The sequence below is a fragment of the Carettochelys insculpta genome, chromosome 4, assembly GCF_033958435.1.
Source record: "Carettochelys insculpta isolate YL-2023 chromosome 4, ASM3395843v1, whole genome shotgun sequence".
Lineage (NCBI taxonomy): Eukaryota > Metazoa > Chordata > Testudines > Carettochelyidae > Carettochelys > Carettochelys insculpta.
Window position 1 is genome coordinate 4,962,353 of NC_134140.1, and position 21,486 is coordinate 4,983,838.

Below are 21,486 nucleotides of genomic sequence, written 5' to 3' on the forward strand. Positions count from 1 at the left end.
TTGCAATTCAGAATGAGGCTCTGCAGTCCTCCTGTGCACAGAGCTTCCTTTTGGCATGTTTCAGCTGAGCTAGGACTGTGGGATTATGCACCAGCTGCAATCAAGTATTTAAACAATTATCAGGGCTTCACCCCTGCAAGGAATAACTTGGAGAATCAAGGCCTAACACCTGGGTCTCAGAAAGAGTGACATTCCCAAATAGTTTTGCTCACGTTGTGTTGAATGACAGGCATGTGTTTGTAGAAGTAAGCCCCACAATAGGTGTTGAGTCTTGCAGGCACAGCAAAGTCAACCAGCTTTAGAATGGCACTCTAGAATCTGACTTTCCCTGCATATGTTCGGCAGACATGTGAACTACATTCTGCCGACAGAGGATGTATTGTCTGCGGTGATACTTGAGCAAGTTTGTCTTTCAGATCTCAGGGCTAGAGATCAGAGCTGGCATGGGATGCAGATTCCCACAGGCTGTCATAGGTGAAGTTGGCTATTTTTACTAAGTCATTTCTCAGAGCAGAATCTCATTTATTTTCAAGGCATGTAATTTATAATTGCTTCTCCCTTTAATCAGCCAGCACCCACCCTGCACACAAATTGAGTGGGTGGGGCCGAAATGCCAGCCAATCAGGAAGTAGGGTGGTGACTCAGAATTCTTAATCAATCTCTCAGAATTCCAGTTTGCAGTTCACAAAACATTGGCTCTGCTGGCTGGAGGAGGAGTCTTGCAGTGCCTAAAACCTGCCCTTGGTCTGTTCAACAAGCCCCACTCTAGCTGCAGCCAGAGGAGCAGATGGAAGCTGGAGATAAAGCTGGGAAAAGGCAGCCCTCCTTGGACAAGGCCATTTGCATCCTCACTGGAGCATCCTGGGGCTTTGGCCGGAGCCTAGCCCTGCTGCTGGCCACACAGCTGGTGACTGGCTCCATCCTGATCCTGGTAGCCCGATCTCGGCGGGCCCTGGCTGAGCTTCAAGACAAGTTGCAGTATAGTTTCCCTGGGTTGAAAGTGAATTCTGTGCCAGCTGACCTGAGCACTGAGGATGGGCTAAAGCTGGTGCTCTGAGCAGTCCAGGACAAGCTGCCAGGAGTAGCTGATCTGGAGCGGCTGCTCATCATCAACAATGCAGGTAGAGCCTCCTATAAGAGATGCTTATATCCAGAGTCCAGCACTGTGGGGCAGTAACATCTGGGGGACAAGACTGGAGGCAGGGACCATAGGAGAAGGGCTAGATGCCATGACAGGGAGACAGATGATGAGTGACTACTGGGAGTGGCTGTAGTGGATGTGGGGTAGGCACACAGCCTGGCTTTGGGGAGAGATGCTGCATCTCTAAGTTGCCCATAAGTATAATCTAGTGTGACAGACCACTATGAGCTCTAAGTGAGAACCATGTGTCTGTCCATAATGTTTTGCAGAAAACTAATTGGAATGTCTTGGTTTTCAAAATTTAATCTAAAAAAAAAAAATGAAACGGCACCTGATAGAAAATGACTGGGCTGTAGGAATCATGGGTCATGAGGCTGGGGCTTTAAAAACAAGACACAAACTTGCTACTTGTCTTGATCAACCAGCAGACAAACCACAGGTTTGCAAGAAGGGGACACATAGATGTGGCTCCTGCTTGGGATGCACTTTTCATACCTACAGATGGTGGAGGAGTATGCATAGGCATACTGAACACCATCCTGGATATGCAGCCGTCACTCAAGGAGTTTTCAGCAATAAGTGCTTGGAAAGCACTGACACAGCTGAATAGTAGACTGTAAAAATGTGTTTCACACAATGCTTCAGAAGGGAAGCATCCCTCTGTAATGCTGCCAAGTAGCTCCTGTGTTTCAGAACCTTATTTCCAAGCTGCTGAGTCTCTTTTTAAAATGTGCCGCTTTTCCTTTGACATCTAAAATCAGAGGGTCGTCATGAATGACAGCAGTGTGCTTCTTGCACTGTGCCAGAGCCCTGACTGAGCTTCCTGGGAAGTCTGGCGTGATACCCACTGTCGCCTTGACTTAAGCTTAGAATCATCAAGAGAGAGTGTTTCCATTGCCCCTCCCCTGCTGTTCTCAGAAGCTTTTGGAGCTGGCGTTCCGCATGCAGTGACAGAGTGATAGAGGCCCGGCTCCCTCTCAGACCCTGCACACACTTCTACATCTCTCCTCCAGGCCAGAATCTCCTCCTGCATCCGTACTCCCTCCCAGATTCTGCACCCCAATCCTCTGCCCCAGGTCACAACTCTCACCTTCACCCAAATGCCCTCTCAGACCCCACACCCTCTCCTGGGCTCTGGTCCCCTACCTTGAGCTCCCTTTTGCATCCCTCCTCTATCCTAGACCCCACAGCGCCTCCAAAGAATAGTGCAGCCCTTGACCACTTTTACCAAAATCTTTGAGCCCCACCTGCCCCTCTGCCAAAAAATTATTGCCCATTCCTGCCGCAGATTTTAAGTTGTTTGAGTTAGGGATTTTGAATCTTTTGTTCATACAGCACCTAGCACAAGAGGAACCTGATCCTGACCAGGGCTTCTGAGTGCCAATGCACTACCAAATGAAAAATGGAAGTAAAAAACAATGTTAAGAACTGAGCCTTTCAGAAGAGAGGTAAAGGACAATTCACTCATTGGAAATTATGGGGAAACTGCACTGCGGGGCTAGCTCACGTGCAGAAAGGACAGAACCATCATTCCCGACAGTAACTCGTGTTACAAAGGGAGATGTGGCAATGTTGGCAGAGTCACCTATTGTTGTGCCAGTGGAGAGTTAAAAAGCAACATATGAAAGCCAAATATTTACTAGAAACACCTCTGCAAAGGAAGAAGGATGCCTTCGAAAGCAGGGCCTCCTTTTGAAGGAACCCCATCTACACGGCTGTTATGGTTTTCGAAAACAGCACTTCTGGAATGGCAAGTGGCTGGTATTATGCAAATGAGGTGCTGAATATGCAAATCCAACCCTCATTTGCATTTTCGATCTGCGGTTTTTGCATGCTCCTTTCGAAAGGGAGGGGCCAGCGTAGGCGTAGCTTGAGTGTCTACAAAATGCAGTTGCTATTTCAAAATAATTTTGAAATAGAGGATGCCTTATTTAGAATTTGGTAAACCTCATTCGACAAGGAATGGTGCTGATTCTGAAGCAGATATTTTTGATTTGAGGCTGTGTAGACAGGGAATGGGGCTATTTTGAAATAAACTCTTCTAGAAAAGCTTTTTTCAACATAACACTGCTGTGTATACATGATATTTCAGATTAGAAATAGGCTCTATTGCATGTGGAAGCACTATTTCGGAATAAGTTTTGCTTATTTGGGGGCTTCTCTGTAGTGTAGGCTCATTATTCTGGAATATATTATTTTGGAATATGAAATCCAGAATAAACTACTCCAGAATAACTTGGTAGAGTAGACATATCCTCACTGTCTCTACGAGGCATTTTTCATAGGCACTTGCCCAGCATCCCACAGAGACCTTTCCACTGGGGATGTGCTCTGATTACAGCCATCAGCACAGCTGCATGGCTGCAAAGCCCTGGCTTAGACGGGCAAATCTTCTGCTTGCATCAGTGGGTCTTGCTCATACTTGAAATTGGCTTTGTTTGTCTGTTTTGGGACTGTGCACTGGTGCAGTTGCACTGGTGGCTGTATTCAGAACAAATCCCTAGTGTAGAAAGGGCCTCTGTGTATGTTGGGCAAGTTCCCATGGTTAAGTCATAGAACCACCCTCTGCCTCAGTTTCCCTATCTGTACAATAGGGATGTGGTAGAACAAAATTGATGTTTATCAGTACACTGAGAGTATTAAGTGCTATCTAAATACAATGTACAGGTTGAATCTCTCTAGTGTGGCATCCTCAGGACCTGACTAGTGCTGAACTAGAGAATTTGCTAGACCACAGGATGTCAATATTGTCTACCAGCATTGCCAACGCTTCCACTGTTTATTGGGTTCTTAGAAGGCATTTAGGGACAAATTACAGCTAAATAGCAGAGAACACTGAGAATCTGGACTGGTGGCTGTAAAAGGAGTTTATGAGACCTTGGGAAATTTGGCCATACCCATGATCATCCGGCTAACTAAAATCATTCCGGATTATGGATTTTGCCAGACGAGAGAGTGCTGGATTAGAGAGGCTCAGCTTGTACTAGGTCATATTCTGTCACTTTTCAGGATCACTTGGAGACATTTCCAAATCCTTTGTGGATTTCACCAGCCCAGCTGAAGTCAACAGCTACTTTGCCTTCAATGTCACCTTGGCGCTTTGTCTCACATCTTCCACCCTGAAAGCCTTCCCAAAGCACCCTGGCTTGTGCAAGACTGTCGTGAACATCTCTCCACTGTGTGCCCTGAAGCCTTTCAAGAGCTGGACATTGTACTGCACTGGAAAAGCCTCACAGGACATGATGTTCCAGGTTCTGGCACTTTAAGAGCCTGATGTTAGAGTTATCAACGATGCCCCAGGTAGGGTCCCTCTTTTGCTGGTTTTGCTGGGGATGCAAGACCTATCTCCCAAGGGCCTAGAACTTTGTTACCTATATCAGTATCATAAGGTAAGAAGGGACTCCAAAGGTCATGTAGTTTAACCTGTTCCAAAATGTAGGACTTGTACCAAGTGGTGCTAAAGTGTACCATATTTGAACAGTAGCCTCGTATACTGATGGTATGTCTTTACTACCCAGTCAGGGTCAGTCTTCCAGAACCCAACTTCACATGTCTAGTGGGGATGTGTGAAATTGAATTACAGGGGTCAACACAAGAAGTAAGAGAGGTCAACGGGAGAGTTTCTCCCATCAACCTCCTCTGTGAGGACAGCCAGGTAAGTCAATTGTAGATACGTCAATTCCAGCTACACAATTGCCATAGCTGGAATTGTGTATCTACAATCAACATTAAGGTCTAATGTAGACCTGGCCTGACTTTGTGCTGCTGTTAATCACAATGGAGGGTGCAAGTTTGGGGAGAGGGATAGCTCAGTGGTTTGAGCATTGGCCTACTAAACCCAGGCTTGTGAGCTCACTCCTTGAGGAGGCCATTTAGGGACTGGGGCAAATAGATGTCAGGGATGGTACATGGCCCTGCCCAGAGGGCAGATGACTGGACTCATTGACCTCCCAAGGTCCCTTCCAGTTCTAGGAGATGTGTATCTCCCTTTATACCTAAGATGAGAGAATCAAGCCCATTGACCACAGTCTGGAGATAATGGTGTTGGGAATATGTGTTTCAACCCAGTCCTTCCACAGAAACAACATTCTTTGCACAAGAACTCACAAACTTCTGTATGCTGAAGAACAGTGTTTCTCAACCAGGAGTACATGTACCCTTGGGGGTACACAGAGGTCTTCCAGCAGGCACATCAACTCATCTAGACATTTGCCTATTTTACAACAGGCTACATAAAAACCCTAGTAAAGTCAGTACCATCTATAAGTTCATTCAGAACCCTTTCTTTTTGGGGTATATTGATTTTGATTGATATATTGGGATATACTGATTTTTATTTTTAAAAATAACTTCTTAAATTCAAAATAGGTTGCTGGTATATGGACACCTCACACAGAGAGCAATCAGATAGCTGCCCCCACGCTTCATTGGGATTTACACAACACATTATAAAAGGGTTCCCACATAATTGTGCAAATAGTGAAAATCCAGTTTGGTTTGCAATGGTCATTTATGGCTTAAGGAGTCATGCAGTAATGCAGCTAAAGAATTAATGTATAACTTTTCTTTTGCTATCTTCCCCTCTAACTGGGTCATTTTTCGCTCTGTTTTGAGACTTTTTCATTGCTGGTGGAAATGTTTCATTTTGCACTCTTCTTATAGTAGAAATGTTGGGCCGGAAGGGACCTGGAGAAGTCATCAAGTCCAGCCCCCTGTGCTGAGGCAGGACTGAGTAAAGCTAAACTATCCCTGAATGGTGTTTGTCCAACCTGTTCCTAAAACCTTCAGTGACGGGGATTCCACAACAATCCTTTTGCTTATTCCAGAGCTTAACTCCCCTGAGAGTTAGAAAGATTTTTTTATAATGTCTAACCTAACTCTCCCTGGCAGCTGATTAAGCCAATTACTTCTTGTCCTACCTTCAGTGGACACAGAGAACAGTTGATCACCATCCTTTCCGTGTCAGCCACTAATACATATGAAGACTGTCAAGTACTCCCTCAGTCTTCTTTTCTCAAGACTCAACCATACCAAGCTTTTGTATCTTTCCCTCTTAGGTCAGGTTTTCTAAGCCTTGTATAGTTCTTGTTACTCCATGCTGGACTCTCTCCAGTTTATCCACGTCTTTCCTGAAGCATGATCCCCAGAACTGGACACTACTGCTGCTGAGGCCTCCTCTTTGCCAAACAGAGCAGGACATTTACCCTTTTGTGTTTTGCATACAACACTCCTGTTAAAGACTAATGTCAGGATGTTTGCAGCAGCTTCACATTGCTGACTTTGTGATATGCTATAATCCCCAAATCTTTTTCAGCTGCCCCAACACCTACCCAGCTGTTCCCCATGTTGTAGTTGTGTGTCTGATTTTTCCTTCTGAAGTGATGTATTGTACACTCATCTTTATCGAATCTTATGTTGTTGATTGCAACTTTGTTCCCCAATTTGTCAAGGTTATTTTGGATTCTATTCCTGTCCTGCAAAGCGTAGGCAACCCCTCCCAGCTTGGTATCGTCTACTAACTTTATATGCATGCTCCCCAGTGCACTATCTAAGTCCTCAATGAGAATATGGACTAGTAGATGTTGAACCTCTCTAATCCATCACCCTCAGGACCTGACTGGTGCCGAACCAGAGGATTTGCCTAACCACAGGAGGACAGGAGGTCAGTGTTGTCTAGCAGCATTGCCAACACATCCACTGTTTACTGGGCCCTTAGGAGACATTTAGGGGTAAATAAAGCTAAATAAGAGCACAGAACACTAAGAGCCAGGACTGATGGCTGTATACAAACTTTGTGGGACTACAGAAAACTTGGCCACACCCATGATGAATGGTCATCTGCCTAACTAAAATCATGCTGGATTATTGATGTTGTTGAACGAGAGAGTTCCAGATTAGAGAGGTTCAACTTGTAGTGGACCCAAGACTCACCCCTCTGGAACCCCACTAGATATGTTCTCTCCGTGTGACTCCTCTCTACTTACAGCCTTTCAGCTGTGGTGATAACAACTAGTTTCATTTTTCCCTAGTTTGCTTATGAGCTTATCATGCGGGAATGTCTCAAAAACTCACCAAAATCTAGATATTTCACATCTGCTTCCCCTCCATCCACTAGGCCAGCAACCTGGTCAAAGAAGGAAATTAAGCTGGTTTGGCCTGACTTGTTCTTGACAAATCTGCGCTGGCTCTTCCTCGTAACTCTTTTAACCTCCAAGTTCTTACAAACTGATTGTTTAATAATTTGTTCCAGGACCTTTTAAAGTATCCAAGTTAGGCTGCCTGGTCTGTAATTTCCCAGGTGCTCTTGGTTCTGTTTGGCGCATCTACTCTTTAATAATGACTGCTGGCCAAATTCCTGTCTGGTGTAAATCAGAAAAAAGGACTTGGTCCAGTATTCATTGATGTTAGTGGGAAGAACCTTTCCGTCTGACTTCAACAGGGGTTAGGTTGGATACTTATTATATTGGACCCCGTTCTGTTCCCACTGAATTAGGTGAAAGTCTGGTGAGCCAAATTCTCTGCTGCTTTGTGTCCTCATTTACACCAATGCTGAAGGAGGAGTAGGCCCATTGATTTCAGGTCATGGGCTTCAATGATTGTGCCAGATTTATTTGATGTGTGGAGAACAGAATTTTCCCATTGACTTTACTTCTTATTTCTTCCTCCCCTGAGGTGCTCTTACAGCCAACCAGAATACCAGAATAATTGTCACGCGTTTGCATTCCACTTGTCACGATTGTCCTTTTCTTTTCTCCGTGCTGCTCCAGGTCCGCTGGACACAGAAATGCAGCAGCTGGCCTGCGCAAAATCAAGAGACCCAGAAATGTGTCAGCAGCTCCTTAACATGATGGACAGGGGGCAGCTGTTGGACTGCTGTGCGTCAGCCCACCAGCTAGTGAAGATACTGCTGGATGACACATTCGACTCTGGGGCACATATCAACTTCTACAAAATCTAACCTGTCCCCCTCCTTGCTTCTCTCCCCAACATCCTGGCATCTGCTTCTGCATCTCAGCTCTTCATAAACTGCCTTCCACTTTTCAGAAAAGCTTGTTGAATGTATTTAAACATCCCTTGTAGCACCAAAGCTGAGGATCTTGGTGCACTGTACAAATGCTGATTAAACCTCACAGCATGCATATGAGGAAGGAATTATTCTGTCCACAAAGGTAAACTGAAGCAGAGAATGGTGGTCACAAGATGAAACTGAATGGTATGAAGTGCATGTGTCACTGTCCTGTTTCGTGGCACCTTGACCATTTACACAGAGAAAGAGTCTCCTCTACAGCCTTAGCTGAGAGACACCTGGCTTTTAGCTCACACTGCAGAAGTTCCTGCACAAAGCTCCAGCAGTCCCAGGATTGACTCTGCCTGTGAGCGGTTACACTTGCAATCTAAGATCCTGATCCTGCAGACCAGGGTTGCCAACACTCACCAGATAAGAACAAAACAAGCCCAAAATATGCCCTGCCTGTTTTTGCTCCACAATGCCAACCGACAAGTATCAGAGGGGTAGCTGTGCTAGTCTGTATCTACAAAAAACAATGGCTACGTCTACACGTGCAGCCAACATCGAAATAGTCTATTTCGATGAATAACGTCTACACGTCCTCCAGGGCCGGCAACGTCGATGTTCAACTTCGACGTTGCTCAGCCCAACATCGAAATAGGCGCAGCAAGGGAACGTCTACACGTCAAAGTAGCACACATCGAAATAGGGATGCCAGGCACAGCTGCAGACAGGGTCACAGGGCGGACTCAACAGCCAGCCGCTCCCTTAAAGGGCCCCTCCCAGACACAGTTGCACTAAACAACACAAGATACACAGAGCTGACAACTGGTTGCAGACCCTGTGCCTGCAGCATAGATCCCCAGCTGCCGCAGAAGCAGCCAGAAGCCCTGGGCTAAGGGCTGCTGCCCACGGTGACCATAGAGCCCCGCAGGGGCTGGAGAGAGAGCATCTCTCAACCCCCCAGCTGATGGCCGCCATGGAGGACCCGGCAATTTCGACGTTGCAGGACGCGGATCGTCTACACGGTCCCTACTTCGACGTTGAACGTCGAAGTAGGGCGCTATTCCTATCTCCTCATGAGGTTAGCAACTTCGACGTCTCGCCGCCTAACGTCGAAGTTAACTTCGAAATAGCGCCCGACGCGTGTAGACGCGACAGGTGCTATTTCGAAGTTGGTGCCGCTACTTCGAAGTAGCGTGCACGTGTAGACACAGCTAATAAGTCCTGAGGCACCTTATAGACTAACGGTTTTATTGGAGCATAAACTTTTGTGGGCAAAGACCCAGTTTGCCAGATGCATGTCATGTGAATCTGACGAAGTGGGTCTTTGCCCACAAAAGCTGATGCTCCAAAATATCTGTTAGTCTATAAGGTGCCACAGGACTTCTTGATGCCAACTGACAAACTAATAAGCCCAAAAAAGCCACACTTCAAAAGGGTTTTTTTAAAAATAATTCCATTATTTATTTTTAGCAGTAATGTAGTTTACACACAAAAAGGTACGTTAGGAAATCATCCTAGAGTCAGGGCTGGATTTTGGTTACGAGGGGTCAAAGGCTAATGGGGGGAAGGGCCTTCATCTGAGTATTTCAAGGCACACACTGGGCCAGCCCCACTATCGCTAAATGGCAAAACAGACAGAGTAGCAGAGCCAGGAGGCAAATACAGGCCTTCCCCCTGGACCCACCAAACCCAACAAAGAACCCTGTGACCTCCATCTGCCCCTACCTCCCTGTTGTCCACATGTGGCTAAGCAGGCACTGAGCCGGGAGGCAAACACACAGTCCTCTCCTTTACCTACCAAAACCAGCAAGGAACTTCCATCCCTGCAAGGGGGCACATGTCAAGCCAGCCTCATCATATGGTGGCAAAGCTGACATGGAGCCAGCAAGGAAACAGTCCTCACTTGTACCTACTAAAACCAATATTCAACCACTGAATCAATCCATTGGTAGTCAGTCTAGCTCAGGGGTCTCAAGTTCATGGCCCAGGGGCCTTTTACAGCCTGAGCAATGCCACAACCCAGCCCACACACCACTACCAGCCCATGAACTCCTGCAGTCCAAGGGTGTGTGTGGGTGTGTGTTTGTACCCTTCCCCCAAGCTCAGACCTTGCTTCGTGCCTCCAGTGCCCTACCTCTTCCTGACCCTGCTCCACTCTCTCCCCCGCACACTACACCCCGTCCCTTAAGAACTAGAGGACACCAAATGAAATTAATGGGTAGCTGGTTTAAAACTAATAAAAGAAAATTCTTCTTCACTCAGCGCATAGTTAACCTGTGGAACTCCTTGTCAGAGGGGACTCTGAAGGTTAGGACTATAACAGAATTTAAGAAAGAGCTAGATAAATTCATGGAGGTGAGGTCTGTAAAAGGCTATTAGCCAACGGTAGGAATAGTGTCCCTGGCCTCTCATTGCCAGAGGCTGGAGATGGATGGCAGGAGACAAATTGCTTGATTGTTGTCTTTGGTCCACCCCCTCTGGGGCACCTGGCACTGGCCACTGTCAGCAGACAGCCTACTGTGCTGGATGGACCTTTGGTCTGACCCAGCATGGCCTTTGTATGTTCTTATATTCTTACCCTTTCTGTGAAGGACAATGCCTCAGGGTTAGTGGGAGGCCTGGCACAGGAGGGCAGCAGGGGTTAGGCCCCCTGCACTCACCATGGTGACAGGAGCTAAAGGGAAGCAGAGTAATCCAGCAGCCTCTGCCTCAGGCTGGCCTTGGAGGTGGTGGCAGAGCAGAGTTTTGTTTAATTTTTATTTATCCAAAATGTATTGACAGATGGATGGGTCTACAGGGACAGCATGAAAATCACCTTCTCTGTCACATTGCACAGACGTGTTTCGGAAGACTTCTGCTCACATCTTGACCCTGTTGCTCTGTGGCTGAATCCCATGCTCCTGACCCATCTGGATTCGTCTGTGCCACAGTTGTGCAGGCAGTCCCACCCGCCTCAGACACACCTTGGTTTACTGCTGCTGTCACAGGAAGCAGCATCCTTCTGTAAGCCTTGCCCTTCCTCCAGTAGGTTGGCACAGCACAGTTGGAGAGCCAGCATAGAGTACCACAGTCTGTGCATGGCTGAATACAGTGGTGATTTGATAGCAACCTGGGCACTTCACGTCCATAAAATAGGAGTTCAGACTCTGGACCCGGTGCTTCTTCTTGTGTTTTGGCGTCTCCTCCTCAGCAGAAGGATTCAACAGGTCCTTCCCCAGAAGCACAGTCTGTAACTTCCCACAGGCAGACTCCAACCTGGGATCGCTAGGAGCTTAGTGCAGGTGCCACTACAGTTTGAGCTAAAAGCCAGCACACAACTGAGGCTGTAGAGGGGATTCACTCGTTCTTTGTAAGTGGTCTAGGTGTCACTCCATGAGACAGAGCCACAACTAGGTGTCTGGGTTACACTTCAGCACTCTGCTTTCCCATAGCTCCCACCTCTGTGGTAAGTGCAGGGGTCCTGCTACTGGCCCCAGCCTGCTCAGTGCTCCATGGCCTAACCTGAGTATGAGGGTCAGTGCCATCCATGGGACATTGGGGTGACTGCCACAGGCCCCCCTCTCTTCTTTCCTCTGTTCCCACTGGCTGGAACTGGCTTCCTTCCAGATCACCCAGGGGCCTTTCTCCTCTGTCCTTTCTCCTCCTACTGGTCAGAACTGCTGGCTCTCAAGATGGCAGTGGATCCCAGGTACCTGGAGGGGCCAGGGCTCCCCACAGCTGCCCTGCTCCCTGTAGCTTCACAAGTAACAGCAATCCTGTAGCACCTTCATGAATAACAAATGTATTTGGTAATGAGCTTTTACGGGTAAGACCCACTTCCTCAGACTATTGGAGTGGATAATTAGAATCCAAGGTTTATATATGTGCTAAGTTCCACCATGTTCAGGCCAGTGTACCAAGCCCAGGCTGTTAGGTGAGGTCACACCTGGCCCTCTGCAACAAAAAGCCCAATCTCCCACCACCTATTTAATGCAGCACATGGGAAGATTGACACAACCAGTATTCACGAGAAACACTAAGAACATCCCCCGCTGTGTGGTGGCAGGCTCTGGAACTTCGCTTGCTGCCAGGGGAGCCCTGCCACCCTGAAATGAGGTACGTCAGCAGATCCAAAAGGACTGTAGCCTGGTGGGTGTTACTCAGGTGGAAACTATAGACCTAGCAATAGGGCAGCTTCTTTACCACAAGACAGTGTTCACTGGTTAGCTGGAATACCCAGCGGCCGTAAGGTAGAATGGTAAAGCAAAGCTAACACGCATGTGCATGCTAGCAGCACAACCTACATCTCTGGCCCAGGGGAGCAGGATGTGACTGACCCTTCCCCTTCCCTGTAGCAGCATTGTTATCAGTCTGCTCACAGCTCTCTCCCGCCCATTACACCCCATCCCTCCAGGCTCCTCTCCTGAAAGGCATTGCCCCAGGGTTAGTGGGAGGCATTTGGGGGGACCCCAGGAGCACTGGAGCCTCCATAGAAGTGGCAGGGGGGACACAGTTGCTGGAATTGTGCCCTCCCCCCCAAACCCCTGATCCTCCTCTTCTCCTTGAAGCCTGGTCCCGTAGTCAGGTCAACAGTCAGAGCTGGGCCCTGCTAAGAGCCACGCAGGAGCCCAGAGCATTGTGGGGAGACTCAGGCACTCTACCTGCCCTGGCTGGCAGGCCTGGTGTTAGGACAAGGTGAGCAAGGTGGATGCTTTGGATCCTCTGCCATCAGGGCCCCCTGCACCAATTGAGTATAGAATCCAGCACCCACCAGCTGGGCCTGCTGTCAGTGTGCCACCTTGGGCCCCACCCACCGGCCAGGCCCACCTAAACTGGCTCTGCTGGGGGCTGGGAGACGGGTGCCTGAAGGTGGTCCCTGGTCCATGTCACTCCCCACCCCAAGGGCCTGGTGCCCAGGGTAGCTGAAAGGTCCAGGGCTCCCCACAGCTGCCCTGCTCCCTGTAGCTTCACAAATAACAAGCAATCCTGTAGCACCTTCAAGAATAACAAATGTTATTAGGTAATGAGCTTTCATGGGTATGACCCACTTCCTCAGATTACTGGAGGGGTCAATGAGAATTCAAGGTTTATATATTTGTGCTACCCAGGAGAGGGTTGAGCAGCACAGGGCATATGTTTCTGGTGGAAAAAGTGGAACTAGGAGAGTGTTGGTGTCACCATGAACTATAATTCAGGCTGGGAAGTGCTCAGGTGTGGCTAGCAGGGTGTGGTACGTGTGACACACTGAAAGCTGGAGGTGGCATCAGCAAGGCAGTGTAAACTGCAGCTCAGGCTGATACCAAATTCTGTGATTTGCTGTTGCTGCTGGTTGCTCCACCCCCTGGGCTGCATCCTCCCCTTTTAACCAGAGGTTACTGAAGGGAACTGGAGTGAGCCAGCTCAGATGCAACAGTCTCAAGGCAGCTGAGTTTGCATCAAGTGGCTCTAGTTAGACACGCTCTCAAACGACAGCTGTAGCAGTTGGCTGGTTTCAGCCCTGAAGAAAACAAATTGCATGGCTGATGGTATTCCTAAAGGGGTCTTTGAAAGGGAATTTGTTGCATCTGGAAGGGTGCAATTGTTTATGCATTTCATATCACGCTTTTAAAGCGTCACAGGATAATTTCGCTCTCCCAGTGAAATGCAGCCATCTGTGGGGTGCAACTTGGGGGGTGGGGGAGGCTAGTTTAACAGAATCACAGAATCATAGGGCTGGAAGGGACCTCAGGAGGTCATCTAGTCCAGCCCCCTGCTTCAAGCAGGATCAACCCCTACTAAGTCATCCCAGCCAGGACCTTGTCCAGCCGGACACTGCATAGTGATGCCACGCACAAGAAAAGAAGAATTCCATGCACAGTGAAGAAACAAGACCATCTTACACAAGCTGACCTGCATGCAATAAACACTTTCATAGCATGCTATGTCCTAGAAAATGTATAATCCGTATTTTACATGATTCAACAAGTAAGACTAATAGAGGAGACAGCATTGCCAGCCTGAAGTGTTCCAGAGCTATGAGCTGGGTCTGCCACGCTTTGAACATTATAGTTTTGTTTTCTTTTTAAAGAACTATAAATGTTTCTTTGACTTGGGGTTTCTGAGCTGTGTGCTGTGCTTTGTGGTCACACGTTCTAGCTTTTTTCCTGTGATAAAGAAGAATAAAAATGTACTTCTTTTCTAAATGCAAATTAGATTCCTGATGAATCCCAGGACTCCAGGAGATGGGAGTGCATGAGAAATAAAATATTCTGAGACTTGGGTTGAGTTGTCAATGGCAAGGGACATGCTAGGCAGGCTGCTACACTGGAAAGGCTGGCTGGTAAGGCAAACCTTTCTAGAGTGGGTGCAACTTATGCTGGTTCCTAGTGTGAAAATGCTGCAGTAGCAAACGCACTTTCATGCCCGTATGACTGCGTCTACAACTCTACCTCTTGCTGGTACGAGAATGTACACCATTAACTGACTGTGCTATAAGAGCATAACTTTCTAGACCTGGTGTTAGTTCAGTCATTTGCACGAGTGCAAGTTATTTGGTCTCTAAAGTCCTGATTGTGTTGAGCACCCACAAGCACCATTGCCAACTCTTGCAGTTTTAGCATGAGTCTCAACCAGTGTTCCCTGTAAGCTGAGCACTTGGGTGGCCATCCAGGAGAGATTCAGATGCTGCCCAGCTGATTAGCAGAGGGCCCACAGATGCCCACAACCAGCCACATATGTTTCTATTGGTGGTGTGCATCTGCACTTGCCTTGGTGCACGTAAAAATTTATTCTACGCATGGATAGAAATAATTGGAGGGAATGATGATCTCAACTATTTTGTGTTTTTCATAAAGCCCCCACCTCTGGAGTCCTGGAGTTCATAGAGAATCTCAGTTTGTCTTTGCATCCTTGTCTCTTACTCCAGAAGCAATGCTTTGTATGGGTGGGAAGTATAGCAATAAGAGGAAACTTGTTTTTAACATCTACAAGTTGAGGACCAGGCCTGTAAATCCATAGAGCACTTTATGGCTATGTCTAGATTGAAGGGATTTGTCAGCAGAAGTTTGTGTCAGAAGATATCTTGAGAAAAAACTTCCGTCAACAGATCACATCCAAACCATAAAGCGGATCAAAAGAGCAAGCCACTCCTTCGACCCAGAATGGCCAGATTTCCCATTCACTCTATTGGCAAAACAGCCACTCAGAACCAGAGAAGACAGGGTTGCAGGTCACCTTTTCCTTCCATGAGCCCCAGCAAGAAACACCATTAAAGCCCACCCCCACACCCCCGCCAACCAGACACCCATTCCCTGCCTGTGCTGCTGGTGTGCTTACCTCTTTCAGGGACAGCACAGCTAGAAGAGGGCTTCATGTCTTCCTGAGAGACACAGCTCATTCCAGGGAGCCATGGTGCCAGAGCAGCTCCCGGGCTTGTGCTGGCCCAGTACAGAGGTGCTTCAGCAGCAGCTGAACCTTCTAGAGGCACAAACTGGTGGTGGGACCAGCTGGTCATGGGGCAGTGGGATGACCAGCTGAGAGGGGCGTGTGTGTGAATAACTGGGCACAGCTGCCATGCACCAGGGCCATCAGGCTGGGGCATGGATCTGTGAGGCCTTGAGGGAGAGCTTCTCCCATGGCCCCCAGTAACCCTCCCCAGGGCACCCCCAGCAGGGACCTGACCCACAGCCCTACCATGACCCGTCCCTTCACTCCTCCCCCTTCCCCGGACCCCCTGCACAATGAAGAAGAATGTGGGTGTGCTGAAAAATAAAGTGCCTTTTGTTTAAGAAACAAAAACTTGTGTGAAAAATAAACAGTGCAGTTCAAAAGTATTTACAACCAACTGGAGTGCAGTGAACTGGGGGAGCTTGGGAGAGGGGGTGGGGGCCTAAAAACATGGACGGGGTGGGGGGCATGAACCTGAGGGGGAGCAGGACTCTGAGCAGCATCAGCCTCAGGATCCCTTCCCGCTATGGGTTCGGGGCCCCCATCGGGGCTGGATTGGGGCCACAACTAGGGGGGAGGTCCAGAGGAGATGGGGCTTTGGCAGGGTCCTGGGGAGCAGGAGGGCATGGGGAGCCAGGGGGGCCTGTGGGGTACAGGGGGCTGTCGTGGCCCACAACCACTGATGCCCAGCAGGATGGCTGGTGGGAACAGAGCAGCAGAGGCAGAGGGGGTCATGGGGGTGGGGGTGGCGGCCACAGGTAGCTGGGCCATCATCTCCCACCAGATGCCGATGGCGGCATCAAAACAGGACGTGAGCTGGTCCCAGGTTGGCGACCACCATTCTGCATAGGCTCATTGCCACTGCTCCATGATGCACATCATCGTCCCAAGGGTGGCATTGTGGTCCCAGTGACGGTCCTCATAAATGCACTGATGGCCCCTCTGGCTGCGGGTTTGCCCTGGTGCTGATGTGGGGGTGGCTCGGCCCTTGGTTAGTGCAGGTGCAGCTGTAAGGAAGACAAGGAGGAGAGATGGTGAGTACTTCATGCGATGCAGCCCCTAAGCCCCTGCCCCCCAGCATGAGCCCTGACCAGCACCCTCCCCCCTGGGCCAAGGGATGGGGATGTCACAGGAGCACAGCTATGTCTGGCCTGCACAGCGGTCCCTGTTGCACAGGGGCTGCATGGTGCCTCCGGGACTGTGCTGTCCGCTGTGGTCCCCCGACCCCCACTTGATGGTCTAGAAGCCAAGGGGACCATCCAGCTACAGAGGAGTCCCCTCATGAGTGGCAGGTGAGCTGGGAGCAGCCTGGCCCTCCCCAGGATCCCTCCCCTACACCTGCAGCTACCTCTCGCCTTGGGTCCATGACTACATGCCATGTGCTGCGCTCGTTGGTGTGTCTGGGGTCAGGCCAGCGCCCTGGTCGCCAGCCTGCTTCCAGACATGACAGGTGCTGGGAGGTGCCCCACACACTGGAAGGACCCAGGTCCAGGATGATGTAGAGGCTGCCACTGGCTTCCAACTCCATCTCCATCTCTGGCTCTGGAGGAGGTTGGGGCTCAGAGGTCGTCTCCTCCTCCTCCAGGGGCTCCTGCTGTGGTGGGGGCAGGGGGAGGGGAGCAGCCATGAGCCATGTCTATGCTGCGGTGTGGCGGGAATGAGTCCCCCCCGACCCCCACCCCCAGGATTCTGTGCACCCCCCTGTACTAGGGACAGGTGGCAGGTCCTGCCACAGAGCATCAGGCAGTGTCCAGGGCCCGTACACAGCCCTAGCAAAGATCCACAACTATTGCCTGAACCTGCTCCATGCTTGGGGAGGATACAGAGAGGTTGGCCCCATTCAGCCAGGGTGTTGGCCATCCTCCTGTATATCAGGGTGTTGCGGTGCTTGGTCTTCAGGTCTCGGAGGGCCTCCTTCTCCTTCCCAACAGGTCCAACAGGCTCTGGATCTCGGCCATGGTCCAGGAATGGGCCCCTCTCTTGCTGCCCCACGGTGGCTCTTGGGACCCCTCAGGATGGTCCCTTGAGGGCCCAGGGGGGTTGCAGGTTCCCTGGTGGTCTGCCATGGGGCCTGCTGGCTGGTAAGGAGTGGCTGCAAGGGTGTGGGACACAGCCATGTGTTGTTCTGCTGTTCACACGCTCTCAGGTTCCTGTCACAGGGTTTCCCAGGTTCCCTGCAGCTGTAAAAAGGGCTGGAGGCAGGAACCACATAGCTCTGACGCCTAGGGATAGGGTGTCCCCCAGGGCACCTGCGCGGAGCCCTGGAAGCCTTTTCTGTCAGCAGAAGGCCCCACGGAACACGCAGACTCATGTTTTGTTGACAGATCTCTGTCGACAGAGAACAAGAAGTCCTGTGGCACCTTATAGACTAACAGATATTTTGGACAGGAAGCACCTGGAAGTAAGATATGTTGACAGAGGTGTTCTTCCTTGTGGCGAGTGGGGTATGGCTGTCAATGAAAACGCTGCGTTCTGTCAACTTACTGTCTTACTGTTGACTGAACACGCTTGGGAATCTGAATGCTCCATGGGTGTTGTTAACAAAACTGCTATTTTGCTGACAAAACCCTCTTGTCTAGGCATAGCCCATGACTGTGGTGACACACTGGTCTGTGGAATTAAATTTTATCACTGACAATCATGCAGCAAAAATTACATAACATAAATACATTTCCTCAGCTCCTTTACTTCCTTCTGTGATTGATTTTTTGAGCTGTCATCTGGGTGGCTTATTTTAGTAACTTTCACCCATTTCATGTCAGAATCTTTGCACATGTGATTGGAGAACTGATGTAGAGTGAAACCATATGACTGAAAGTTTCAGAAGCTTAGGAAGCAGGATATGTTAGATGTTTAGATATTTTAGAGCAGCTGATAAACAAAAGGCTGGATCATTGTCCTTTGGAGGTGACTTAAAGCAGAGGTCCTGATCCTGTGTCATTGTGTTTTGTTTTATTTTTATTTTTTCCAGTAGTAAAGTGATAGGTACAAGTTCCCCATATTTCTTAGCTAACGTTCTCTCTCCTGATCTTTAAAAAACCAAACTGGTAGTTTCAACTTGGTACTATATTCTCCTGCACTTACTTTTTTGTGGTTCTGTGATAAAACTGCCATCCTTAATCCTTGCAGGATTCCATATCCTCAATCACTGTCCCCCCACCCCCCGAAATATGTGAAATTCTGTGTGCCTTTTCCTATTCATATACACAAGTATATTCATATACAGTAAACCTCTGAAACGCACGATTCTGAGTTGCGCTTAACTTGCATTAACGCGAGTTAAGTGCAACTCAAAATCCGGCTCCCCCCAGCCCTGGTTCAACCACCCTGGCCCCGTGCAGCCCGGTTCAGTCACCCCTGGCCCTAGTTCAACTCCCACCAGTCCCATTTCACACCGCTCAAGGCCTGGCTCCAGCTCACCCCCACTCTGCACAGCTCTGGCTCGATTCCACACCCCCCCCGCCTCCCTTGCTGCACTTACCCACCCCAGACTTAGCCCCCCTGCCCTCCTCCCACAGCCCCAGACCACCGCCAGGCTTAATCCTCCCCAACTGCCCCCCACAACCCCAGGATTTACCTTTCAGAAGGAGCTCCTGGTGCTTCCCCAGCTGCAAAACGTGCATTACTCCAGAGAAAAAAGTCCCCCCCAAAAAATACGTGAAATTCGAGTTGTGCATGGGAATGCAACCCTCGCATAACTCAAGGGACTGCTGTAGTCATATAAACACACACAAAAAATGGGTGTGTTTTGCGGTGGTGCATGGAGTGGGTGGACCATGGATTATATAGAGGTATTATGATATTTTCTGTCTTATTATCAAACCCTTTCTTAATGGTTCCTAATATTCTGAGCTTCTTTGACTGTTGCTGCACATTGAGCTGATGGTTTCAGAGAATGATCCACAATGATTTTTCTTGACTGGCAGTAGCTAACTTAGATGCCATCATTTTGTACTTATAGCTAGGACAGGCCTGCTGATGGTAGGGGAGAGGATAAAGGGGCTACTGCCCTGGGGCCCCAGGGATTCAAAAGGGCTTAAAGCTTCTGGTAGTCATGGCTGCCCCAGTCCTGGGCCGTTTAAATCACAGCCAGAGCACTGAGGGCTGAAGTGGGAGCACAGTGGTCCAGGGGACACTGACGGCTGGCTGCTGCTAGCCCCTACCCTTCTGTCCCAGGACCTGCTCCTTCTGACCCTCTCCCCTACTTGCCCAGGGGCCAAACAAGACTGTCAGTTCCCCTGAGCTGTGATTATGTTTTCTGATGTCCATTGCTTTGCATTTATCAACACTGAATGTCATCTAACATTTTATGAGAGGGGTAGCCGTGTTAGTCTGTATCCACAAAAACAACGAGAAGTCCTGTGGCACATTATAGGCTAACAGAATTTTTGGAGCATAAGCTTTTGTGGGCGAAGACACGCTTCATCGGATTCTAAATTCTGTTAGTCTTTCAGGTGCCACAGGATTTTCTCATCGCCTTGGATGTAACATTTTGTTGCCCAGTCACCTATTTTTGTGAGATCTTCAGAACTCTTTGCAGTCTGCTTTGGACTTAATTATCTCAAGGCATTTTGTATCATTTCCAGATTTTGCCATGTTACTGTTTACCCCATTTTCCAAAGCATTTGTGAAGATGCCAAACAGACGCCTGGGGGACACTGTGATCGACCTCTCTCTAGTCTGAAAACTGAGCACTTATTCCTATCCTTTGCTTCCTGTCTTTTAACCAGTTGCTGATCTATCAGAGGACCTTCCCCATTACCCCTGGCTGCTTACAGAGGCTGGATTCCTTTATGGACATCCTAATGATGGGCCAGGATGAGGTGCTCATTAACATCTGCTACAACCACTTCCTAGCCAGAGCTATAACCAATACTCCATCCTCATTGTCCTTGACCTGTCAGCTGACTTCAACATCACTGACCACGCTCATCTTCTAGCACTCTTGTGCCCAGCCCTTGGCTTCCATATTTCTGTCCTCTCCTGGTTCCCCAGTTTCTCTAATCACTCCTTCAGCATGTTCTTTTCAGGATCCTCACTGGCTTTTTGTCAAGGGATTTTTTCCAAAGGGTTCTATCCTTGGTCCCCTTTCCTTCTCCCTCCACCCTTTATCTCTGGGTGAGCCCATCTGCAGATTTAACTTCCCTCTCCATTCTGACAACTCATAGATCCACCTCTCTCCTGCTGTCCAAACTGAAATCTGTGTCTCTGATGACTCACGGAGGCCAGGCCACCCTGTTCAAGCTCCATGTGCCTAATGCAGGATTCTGAATTTCTCCCCACAAGCCCTGCCACCTACCCCTGGATTACTGCAGACAACACCTTCCATCTGCCCATTCCTCAGGCCCATTATCTTTGTGCCATCTGCAACTCAGACCTCTCCATAGGTTCTCGCATCCAGGCTGTGTTTGAACTGCGTACTAGCTTTCTGAAAGACAATGTTGTGCGTAATGGTATGTTATACAGTAGTGTGTCAACATTTGCACGGGTTCCGTTTATTTCACAAATATGGCTGCAACCTGGATCCTGGCTGCTGGCGCTCCTGCCCCAGGCCCCAGGGAAGCGGTGGCTGCTGGTGCTCTGTGACCCGGAGCCCTGGGGGGAAGCGGCGGCTGCCGGCGCTCCTGCCTGGGGCCCAGGGGGAAGTGGTGGCTGCCGGCGCTCCTGCCCAGAGCCCTGGGGGAAGCAGCTGTTCAGCCCTTTGTGAATAATTGAATTCGCGAACATTAAGTTCATAAATCTTGAGACCCTACTGTATCATGATTGCTGTAAGACTCCATTTTGTAAGAACAAACTCCATTTTGTAAGGTGCCTGCTAAAATCAGCATAGGTGAATCCGGATCCAACCAGATTTTCTGACCACTCTCATGAACATTCTTTTACCTCAGAAGTTGTGCGCGCTTCAGAGCTGTCAATCATATGACCT

The 21,486-nt window shown here is 49.1% G+C and overlaps 1 protein-coding gene across 1 annotated transcript; it reads left to right on the top strand.

Annotated features, from left to right (window-relative positions):
• The first annotated feature begins 787 nt into the window (after positions 1–787).
• SPR (sepiapterin reductase) lies at positions 788–8,099 on the top strand. Its single transcript, XM_074991649.1, is given in 3 exon segments — positions 788–1,121; positions 4,151–4,441; positions 7,909–8,099. Coding segments are annotated over 3 exon segments (816 nt in total).
• The last annotated feature ends 13,387 nt before the right edge of the window (positions 8,100–21,486 follow it).